This window comes from Balaenoptera physalus, assembly GCF_965194825.1.
Source record: "Balaenoptera physalus genome assembly, chromosome: 1".
Lineage (NCBI taxonomy): Eukaryota > Metazoa > Chordata > Mammalia > Artiodactyla > Balaenopteridae > Balaenoptera > Balaenoptera physalus.
The window spans coordinates 93,432,841-93,443,793 of record NC_138882.1 but is presented as its reverse complement, the minus strand read 5'-3'; the positions used below and the strand labels follow the sequence as shown (position 1 = coordinate 93,443,793).

The 10,953-nt window shown below is 44.6% G+C and overlaps 1 protein-coding gene across 4 annotated transcripts in view; it reads right to left on the bottom strand.

The window, feature by feature from the left end:
- Nucleotides 1–615: 615 nt before the first annotated feature.
- LOC309659871 (uncharacterized protein) overlaps nt 616–10,953 on the bottom strand; it is a 31,482-nt gene continuing 21,144 nt past the window's right edge. For 3 of the 4 annotated variants that reach the window (XM_082460103.1, XM_082460104.1, XM_082460105.1), the window contains one exon: nt 616–7,462. In XM_082460103.1, the coding sequence (XP_082316229.1) occupies nt 3,719–4,627 (909 nt within the window). In that variant the 5' untranslated portion in view covers nt 4,628–7,462 and the 3' untranslated portion in view covers nt 616–3,718. Of the gene's footprint in view, nt 7,463–9,963; nt 10,689–10,953 lie in introns of those variants that run through there. The other variant, XM_082460106.1, reaches the window with a different exon arrangement.

Below are 10,953 nucleotides of genomic sequence, written 5' to 3'. Positions count from 1 at the left end.
TCTTGTAGACAGCATATATAAGGGTCTTGTTTCTGTATCCATTCAGCGAGCCTGTGCCTTTTGGTGGGAGCATTTAATCCATTCACGTTTAAGGTAATTATTGATATGTATGTTCCTATGACCATTTTCTTAATTGTTTTGGGTTTGTTTTTGTTGGTCCTTTTCTTCTCTTGTGTTTCCCACTTAGAGAAGTTCCTTTAACATTTGTTGTACAGCTGGTTTGGTGGTGCTGAATTCAGTTAGCTTTTGCTTGTCTGTAAAGCTTTTGATTTCTCCATCAAATCTGAATGAGATCCTTGCCGGGTAGAGTAATCTTGGTTGTGGGTTCTTCCCTTTCATCACTTTAAGTATATCATGCCACTCCCTTCTGGCTTGTAGCGTTTCTGCTGAGAAATCAGCTGTTAACCTTATGGGAGTTCCCATGTATGTTATTTGTCGTTTTTCCCTTGCTGCTTTCAATAGTTTTTCTCTGTCTTTAGTTTTTGCCAATTTGATTACTACATGTCTTGGCGTGTTTCTCCTTGGGTTTATCCTGTATGGGACTCTCTGCACTTCCTGCACTTGGGTAGCTATTTCCTTTTCCATGTTAGGGAAGTTTTCGACTATAATCTCTTCAAATATTTTCTCGGGTCCTTCCTCTCTCTCTTCTCCTTCTGGGACCCCTATAATGCGAATGTTGCGTTTAATGTTGTTATACTCTGGATAATCTCTTAGGCTGTCTTCATTTCTTTTCATTCTTTTTTCTATATTCTGGTCCTCAGCAGTGAATTCCACCATTCTGTCTTCCAGGTCACTTATCCATTCTTCTGCCTCAGTTATTCTGCTATTGATTCCTTCTAGTGTAGTTTTCATTTCAGTTTTTGTAATGTTCATCTCTGTTTGTTTGTTCTTTAATTCTTCTAGATCTTTGTTAAACATTTCTTGCGTCTTCTCGATCTTTGCTTCCTTTCTTTTTCCGAGGTCCTGGATCATCTTCACTATCATTATTCTGAATTCTTTTTCTGGAAAGTTGCCTATCTCCACTTCATTTAGCTGTTTTTCTGGGGTTTTATCTTGTTCCTTCATCTGGCACATAGCCCTCTGCCTTTTCATCTTGTCTATGTTTCTGTGAATGTGGTTTTTGTTCCACAGGCTGCAGGATTGTAGTTCTTCTTGCTTCTACTTCTGCCTTTGTCTCTTGTTACAGTCTTTGTTTTAAAGTCCAAAGCTTGGGTGATTTCCACTACCCTGTCTTCCAGTTTGCTGATCCTTTCCTGTGTTTCATCTAATCTATTGTTTATTCCTTCTAGTGTATTTTTTATTTCAGTTTTTGTATTCTTCAGCTTTATTTGGGTCTTCTTTCTATTTTCTCTTTGTTAAACTTCTCACTATGTTCATCCATTCTTCTCTCCAGCTTATTTAGCATCTTTATGATCATTGCCTTGAACTCTTTATCACGTAGATTGCTTATTTCCACTTCACTTAGTTCTGTTTCTGGGATTTTATCTTGTTCCTTCATTTGAAACATATTCCCTTGTCACCTCATTTTGCCTAATACTCTGTTTTTATTTGTGTGTATTGTGTAGGTTGGTTACATTTTCTGATCTTGGAGAAGTGGCCTTATGTTGATGTTCTGTGGGGCCCAACAGAACCCTCCCGTCTTGTCACCAGAACTATATGCTCTAAGGTTCCCCCCTGTGTGGGGTGTGTGTGCCCTTCTGTTGTGGAAGGTCTGACTTCTGTGGGTATGCTGGTAGGTGAGGCTGGCCCTGGCCCTGTTGGCTGCCAGGCCTTGCCTGGTACAAGAGCTGTTGGCCCACTGGTGGGCAGGACTGGGTCTTGGCATAGCTGGCTGCACAGCCTGGGGATCCTGGGGCCAGTGTCTGCCTGAGTTTATCATTTTTGTTTTTATTTTTTATTACTTTCTGATTAATAAGGCAATGTATGCTCAACTAAGTTTAGAAAATACAAAAAGTTAGGAAGGAGAAGGTTAGTCAGCTGAACTCCAACTACTTAGGATCACACTGTCAGTATTCTATCATGATGATTTCATGTCTTTTTCTATCAGGCAATTATTTTTAAGGCTGTGGACCACAGGGTACCTTTGATTCTACACACAGGCAGTTTCCCACTCCATGCTATGAAAGGGAAGTCAGAAGTCTCTACCAGTGTAAAAATAACTCCCCCCATTAGAAACAAAAGGATTCACTTAATATATAATGTGTTTCAAGGGAGGAGAGGGTAATCCTTCCTGAATTACTCTGGATTTGTTGCCACCTTAGAAAGAACCAAACCTAGGGAGCAGGAGGTCCTGGGATGATCCAGGGGAGTGGGTGGGTCTAGGGCTGCTGGAAATTATGGGCCAATTCACAATCTTGCCTCAGGCTAATTCTGCTGGGGAATGTTCAATGCTCATTCCAGTCAATAGGATATTCTAGTCACAAAGGGGTTGTGAAATTTGGTGAAGAGCACAAAGCAAGAAATGTAGACAGAAACACTTAAAAATCACAATTTGGCATGGGGCAGAAATAAAACCCTAAAACTCTGGATTCACATATTCTGACATACCCAGTCAAACTGGAACAAAGATCCCATATTTAAACTGGACAGCTACCAGTGAGGACTTATTTCTTCCCCAATGGGCTATGTAGAATCCCCACTAGAGGACTATTTTTTATGATAATCAGTGATAATCTGATAACAGAATAACAGACCAGTTTGTCATTTTTAATTTCTATACCTCCGCTTACCATTATCACTGCCCAGACATTTTGCATTAGTCTTTAAAATGTAAATTTACCTACAGCTATTCATTCTGCCTATTCTAATGTCTGTCCAAGAGAGATGAAAGAAAACTGTACCAAGGCAAGTCTGAGATCTTCGTCTCAATCAGTAAAATCTTCTGTGGAACCTTGCACTACTCAAGCAAGACAGATCTGAGCTCTTGATATGGTTAGAAAATGTGACCTACTTTAAAACCCAGCAGTGTGTGTGTGATGAAACGAAAGTGAATTGTTTTCCTGAAATCTGACACTAAAAATAGGGCACCGGATCCTTTCCCTGCTGGAAAGAAAAAAAAAAAAAAGGCATTTAAATGAGTGTGTGTCTGTATGTCTGGGAATATGTCTCCATAGCAACCATTGTCCCACCTCCCTATCAACAGCATTACCCCTCTCTACAGAAAGAGGTCATATGAATGCCTTTCCCAGCACCCCTCCCAATCCCTTACTCCATGAAATCTAATTAAAGAGTGAAATGAATTTCAGTGATGGTTCTAGAGGCTGGGAGAAGTCCAAGGTTGGGGGGCGGGGTGGTGAGGTAGGATCGCTGAGGGGAGGGACAGGGAGACCTGCCCTTCCACACTGGAGCCGCAGCTCACAACTCTGTTCTCATTTTTTAAAAAAGCCACAGCTCCTATGCCGAGGAGCTGCAAGGGAGTGATAAACCTGCCATGCAATGATGTTATTACTTTAATGGATACAGGACTGGTTGAGCACTTTATTTCCACCAGGGCTTTTTACGTTGTCTCTTTTTCCCTTTTCACAACATCCAGTTTTCCTCAGACACACCCCCTCCCCTTTATTAAGGAAACTTGTCCCCGTTTCTAATGCCACTCTGGTGAAAGGGAAAGGAAGCATTACTTGAGATAACAGGTCTGTCTCCAGAACAAGGTATGTGAGACAATCACACGTGTGAACAGCCCCTCCCGCCAACCTCAAACACTTTTTTTTTGTAAAGATTAGAAGCCAGGAAAGAATAGGGGGTGTGGAGTGGTAGGGGTTGAGGTAGATCCTCTGGGGAGATTGAAGCTGATCTGTGCAAATGAGCTTGAGGGTTTTCTTAGCATCTGCTGGGGACCTCCCTTCTTCCTTTCCAGCAGCTGCCTTCCCTGTCCTTCCTTCTCCCTCCAGCCTCGGTGTCCAGCAGCAGCCTCAGTCACCTGCCCCCCACGCTCCGGCCATCCCTGCCCTTGGCTGTCTGGGCATCTGTTCCTCATTCCTGAAACCAAATGTTTTCTCCAGGTTGGATGTCTGTCTGGCTTTGCGCTGCATGGGGTCCCAGCTGGAGCAGAATCGTCCTCACGTGAGGATACAGTCAAATCTGGGCTTGTCCCGCTGGCAAGTGGGAGGCGGGTGGCAAGAAGGCAGCTGGGGCCTCCTGGGAAAGAGGGGCGAGTCAGCCAGCCACACACAGTCTTCAGCTCGGGCCCTGACTCAGTGGTGGAAGTGGGGGCAGTGTGAAGAGCAGCACAGGGCTGGCACTCAGGCTTGTCCCTGTCCCCATGCACTGAGGGTGAGCGGTCTGTATACATGTGACAAGGGAAAGCCATGCTCTCCCCAGGACAGGTGGCAGGGCACAGAGGAGATCGACACGGGGCAACTGGCATGTGACTCTGGGCATCCACAGGAATTGGCACCAGCTGCGGTGTCTGCAGTAGTTGCCACCTCGACCGCCAGCCCTGCAGCTTCAGCAGCGGGTGCCCCTCCGTCTTCGGGAGGGATAACCAGCCCCTCCATGGAGGCAGCGGGCCTCCAGCTAGCGTGGTTGCCTTTTTGCCAGCCAGCCGAGGCAGCGAGGACCCCTCACTTGCCAAATACCCTTGAAGCATCCTGGAAAAAATCAGAGAAGACTTATGAGTATGGGTCATGGTCAAGCCAGAGGAATTCCTCTGACTTAAACTTTCTGCCCAGGCTGACGTGGCTTAGATCCACAACATAATCACGAGAGCTAATATTTACTGAGTGCTCACTCTGGGCCAGGAATTTTTTTTCTAAGCACTATACATACACTAACTCACGGAGACTTGCAATCGCCTGTGAAATAGACACGATCCTTAACTCCACTTGACAGGTGAGATAAGAATATGCTCAAGGTCACGTAGCTAGAAAGTGGCAAAGTCGGGTCTCAACCCAGGCAGTTAGAAGCCAGAGCCCACACTCCAGCCTGTCAGAGGGGGGTCTACACATTCACTGAATGACACAAATCTCCAACCTTCATCAGATCATCTTCATTTTTTACAAAGTGTTTAGGAATTTTTTGAATGCCAGTATCATTATATAAATAACATCATAAAAAGCATGTTTAAATGAGAAAAGAGAGTCACCAATAAACTCACCACCCCCATGCAACCAGTTTTACATACGCATGTTTCTTCTGTCCATGCACTCACATATTTCACATAGTGAACATACAATTTTGTATTCTGCTTTTTTAAAGTGTAACACTATATTACAAAGATATTTCCATAGGTTATTGTCTTATTTTAATTGCTGTATAGCATTCCTTCAGGTTGCTGTACCGTAACTGACTTAGCCAGTCCCTTGTTTGATATATTTAGATTGTTTCCAGCTTGTCACCATTCCAAAAGGAAGAAACAAAACAAAACAATCTTTGCTTCCAGTTTTTCCTTTTATTGAATACTTCAACTGTGTTCAGACAGAGAGAGAGCTGCTTAATCTGTGCATTTGGAGCCATTTTGATACCCTTTGACCTACCCTCAAGGTTGACTCAAAGGTTAGAAGTGTGTGAGCTGGAAGGATTTCATGAGGTGCTATTCTTTACTGAAGGACCTGGAAGCAATGAAAGAGCGAATGGAATTACACTCAAACTGTTGTTGCCAATGGGCTAGAAGCTGAGCAGGCAGGCAGAGCAACCAATTTGTAGAAGCAGCATTTTTAACTCGGTAACAGATGGCCCAATGGTCAGAGCTCAAAAGACTAAGCCTCCTTAAACCAACAGGATGCAGGCAAATGACTCAAATGCTCCCACAAGCAGAGGAGCTACCACTGCCCACTTACCAAGGGCCATGATGACGTGTGCAAATGCAAGAGACACGAATTATTTCTCCTCCCCCAGTCTCTGCTATTTCATTTTCCTAGCCTAGATAGAGACTTTCAAAACTCTGAATCACCATGGGCTACATTCCCAACTCCATCTGGGCTCAGCCCTTCTGGACTAATGGGAAAACCTCAGAATCTGGTATACACTTAGACCAGATGGGATTCAGCTTAATCCCTGGTAAAAAATGATCCATCTCCCCATATCTCAAAAGCTCAATCCTGGGCACTAAGTCAGTCTAGAGAGGAAAGGGGGCCCCTAGAGCAAGGCAAAATTTGAGGAGGCATCCCTTTCAGGCGCTGGCCCTGCACGTGGGTGATGCTGAGACTGACACCTCCTTAAGCTTTGTGCCCTGGGTACCTCACTTGTCTCACCCTAGTCTGGCCCTAGAGTCACAGCAAGGCTCTGGCTTGATCATTGCCACCCATCTCAAGCCCACTTCCCCATTAGACTGAAAAACTAGTTAAACCTGGGTTCCCAACCTCAGCCAGTAAAAATAAATAAATAAATAGGCCACATCCACTGAAAGGTAGCAGTAATGGAAGGGGATAGGCTGACAGGCTTTCCATGACCAGTTGGAAAGTGCAAGCCCATGGACTCCAGCCAACTGCCAGCCCAGGGTTACTGACAAACAAGAGGACCAGACAACCCAAAGCATGACCTCAGTGTGGACTGGTACTTTTTTTTTTTTTTTTTAAAGATTTAACTTTATTTATTTTTGGCTGCATTGGGTCTTCGTTGATGCGAGGGCTTTCTCTAGTTGCGAAAAGTGGGGGCTACTCTTTGCCGCGGTGCGCGGGCTTCTCATTGTGTGGCTTCTCCTCTTGTGGAGCACTGGCTCTAGACACGCAGGCTTCAGTAGTTGTGGCTTGCAGGCTCAGTAGTTGTGGCGCACGGGCTCAGTTGCTCCGCGGCATGCAGGATCTTCCCGAACCAGGGATTGAACCCATGTCCCCTGCATTAGCAGGCGGATTCTTATCCACTGCGCCACCAGGGAAGTCCCTGGTACTTGTTTTAAAGCCTGCCAAGAGAATTAACATTCGATAGCTGTGTGTATTCACACTGCTGAATGCGTATTACACAATATTATCTGATATTCTCCTACGCAGAGCAGCAATATTGGCCCACCGGGTGATTCACAAAGTTCCAACACAAGCCGCCAGAGAAAGGGAGCTATCAAGATTTTGGTGATGAGAGAAATTGTATCACATGGTAACAGAGGAAGGCAGACCATATATCTTTTCAGGCTGGGTCAAGAAAAAGCTTTGACAGAATGAGACATGATTTTCCTTTATTTGAAATGTTGCAGGTCTACAGATCTCCGTGCAATTTGTTCAGTGGCTGGAACAATGCAATGAGTATTCCAACCCTGAACAGCTGGGAAAGGAGAGAGATGGGAAAAGTGAGGAGGGAGCCAGGTGAGTCCCCTCGTGAATAATAAATAGATGTTCTTGGTAACAAAACCACGGAGAGGGCTAGGGCCTGCCCAGGTCTAGAGATAACAAGCACCTCTTGCTTGAGTCTCCACCAGCTTAGATTTCCTCCTGTGCTACCTTGACCATGCCTCTGCCGGGAGCAAGAAGACCCTTCAAAGCTTTCCCGTTGTCTGAGCCAGTGGCCTCCAACGTGAGATGTGTGTGCTGATCTGTCAGGGTACAGAAAAAAATATTAGAAGTATCTTTAATAATTATCTGGCCTCCGCCTTAATTCTATTCTTGAAAAGGTTGTATAATGTACATCATATATTAGTGCAGACATGATGAGTGTTTCAAGAAGGAGTGCTCAAAAAAAAAAAAAAGTCCTACTAATGTATTGCATGATCAAAAATGTTCGGAAGCGACTGGTCTAAATACGAAGATGAAACCCCTTAGCCTGATGTTCAAGGTCCTCTGCAATTTACCTATCTGAGCTCTCATCCCAGTATTTCACTTCTCTGGCCACCTGCTGCAATAAAATGGATCTGGTCATCCAGAGAGTCCTGGGATTTTTTTGGTGTTTTCTTGTGTGTTTCGTTTTGCTTTTTAACACTTTCTTGCTTCTTTGTCTCGGCTGGTAGAAAACCAGCAAATGATGTCATGTATACCTGGATACACTGAGCCTCCAACCACTTTACTAAGAGAAATTCCAGTCCTTTCCAGGATACTCCTTCCTAAATAGGCTCTCCAAGGGTAACTATTTACTATGTTTGTAGTTCTCAATGAAACACAGCCTACTGGGGTGAGGTAGTGACTCCGGTATAATCAAGTCTCATGGACAAACACTATTAACTACTGCCCCCCTCACAGCTGCCCCCACTTGCAGCTTCCCCCAATGCTTGGTAGACTGGAGACCATCACATCACTGGAATTATTACTAGCTGTGCACCCAGCCACACAAGCCTTGGTGATAAGACCTTAGCAATGCAAGGTAAAAATTATTCCAGGTGGTTCAGTGTGGAGATCCAGAAAACACTCCCTCCCTCTTTAATTCACTCAGTCAGGGCCCCCCCCCAAAGCAAAACTGATGGGGCCGAGGTTGCTGCATGTGTTTCTGCAGTTCGTGCACTGCACGATGGGCCCAGCCATGCAGTGGGTCAAGCCTTCAATCTGTGGACCTTTTCCCAAGGTACCCCCAGGCAGATTGCCTTTTCCAAACATGGCAGCCACAATATCTCCCATCCCTCATGCTCTTCTGACAATGTGACATTACACTCTCTTCCCATCCACTGGTGAGGTCAAGGTCCCCTCCCTTTACTTGGAGATATTTGGGACTGCTTTGATCTATAGAGTAGGGCAGAAATGATGGTGGAGGTCATTTTAAAATGCCATGCACTTCTGCAAAAATCTCCCTGGATATTTCTTCATGATCTGTGGAACCTGCCATGGCATGGGCCAGATGAGCTGTGTGATTGTGGACAAGCTGCCTAAGTTCTTGGAAGCTCAATCTCCTCGTCCATAGAATGTGAGTAATATTAATGCCTATTTCATGAGGATTAAAAAAGGCAACCTCTAAAGTGCTTAGTGACATGCCTGGTATATAGTAAGCACTCATGGTTAGCCATTATTATTATCAACACCTGGCATTTAGTAGGTGGCCAATTAACATTTGTCCACCAATTAATCAAATTGTGTTGTGCACAGACTGAAAAGATGAAGATGCAATTCCTATCCAGAGGCATAGAAAGCTCCTTGTGCCGTGTCCTGGTTCTGTTAATGTCTCTAGACTCAAGCCTTCTTTGCATGAGGTGCCCTGTGGGCTTCATCACGTCACATCCCCTCCCCTACTATTCCCCCCCCCCCGCAACCCGCCCCCCCATCTTCTCTGCATTTTGCCTCAAGCCTCCATAGCATGTCTTGACATACGCTTTTGCAATTCTCTCTTCTTTAAAGGTGCCCTTCAATTTCTCATTCCTGTTTCAACTAATTTTTGCTGGTACTTCTGTTCTCAACTACAAGAGCGCCCCTTTGGAAGCCTTTCCTGACCTCAAGATTAGATAAAGTCCTCCTCTCCCCCTACCCTATCATGGTGGTAGCTCACTGTAAAACACCTGTCTGCTAATTTCTCTGTCTCCCCATCACCTGGAAGCACTTGGATGACAGGATTTAAGTACTTCTCATTGTTATATTCCCAGGGGTTAGGAGTGTCTAACCAATACTAGTTTCATACAAAACACTTATTGAACAAATGGTTGCAAATGAATAGTAACTTAAAGAAAGGCTACATAATGTTCAGTACCATCATTTTAAGAAAATAGAGAGCTGTATAACACATTTTGAAAAGGTTTCCATCAAAACAGATTCAAATAAATCCTTGGCACTTAATGGAGTAAGTAAGCTTCAATTATCTGGAAAAATAATTTGCTTGCAATGCTTTAACAGAAGATGTTAAATAGATGTGAACAGTTTTACTCACCTGTTATTTAAATAGATAAGCTCTTGGGAGGATGGGGGATGGGAAGAAGCGACCATGTAACTTCCACAGTGCCAGGAATAGAGCCGTGAATACTTAACTTGTGCAATGAGTATTTGGTTACAGACTCATAGAAATTTAGAGCAGAAAGGGATCTTGATGACTGACTGAAGGTTGTTTGATTGACAACTGAACCATTTAGACCCTGAGGAGTGGACCACAAGACAGCTATCACTGCCCAGGAGAAGAAGGGAATACCTCTTTTGCTCCAAGGATCTGGCCCCAGGTGTCTGCACCGAATGGCTTTCCAGGAACCCCAGCAGTCCCTGCCAAGATTGCATTTTCTGGTTTCACTGCTGAGGCTTTCTGTGTGGAACACGGAAATATCTGCAATGCTTTTTGTCCAAATGTGATTAGCACAGCATTCTGTAGTATTCCTTCCCAAGGAAAGCACACGCTACCTAACCTGGAAAAACACCCAAATTTTCCACTGTGATAGGATCCACCCGGGTGAGGCTAACGGTGATTTCTAACGTAATCGAGGCCACTTTAATTTCTTACGGAAGGCTTTCTACCATTCAAGTCACCAGCTTGGTTTGTGTGGCCAGAACCTGTTGGAGCACTGCATGCTATAACCTGTGCTTCTCAGTATGTTGCCTGTCTATTATCAACGAACCCAAGACCATGACATAATGGCAATAACTACAGAATGCTGAGTGAGCCCCCTCCCTGCCTGGGAAAGCCCTCCTTTAGACAGGATATGACATGCTGGTCTGGGAAATCTTGTGTTAATTTTTATCTGCCACCACCCAGGATAATATGGAGATAGGCATGTCCGCTCAGAGACTATGCCCGTTGCTTCTAACCCTTACTTAGTTTCTTTCCCCCCAGAAGATACCAGCTCTGACAGTCCTGTCCAATCAAGTCTAGTACAGGTGATTCAAACACACAGTCAAGTTTTAGTACAACACGAAGAGACATGGGGGGGGTGCCAAAGAACCTGAGCTCTCTGTCACACAATTCCAGGGAGTGCCATTCACACTCAGCTTCTCTGCCAACAAGATGGAGTTGGCTATCTCATAGCATTTCTTTGTTCTCTTGGCACAAATGTAAAATATCTCACTTTGGGTTCCTAGGTGCCTCTCTCATCCTAGTCTACAGCCCTTTCTCTTAGGCTGTGACCTTGGGGGTTGACTCTCTTCTGGTTAATACCTTACTTCGTTTATAGCTAACAAAACACTTTCAAGT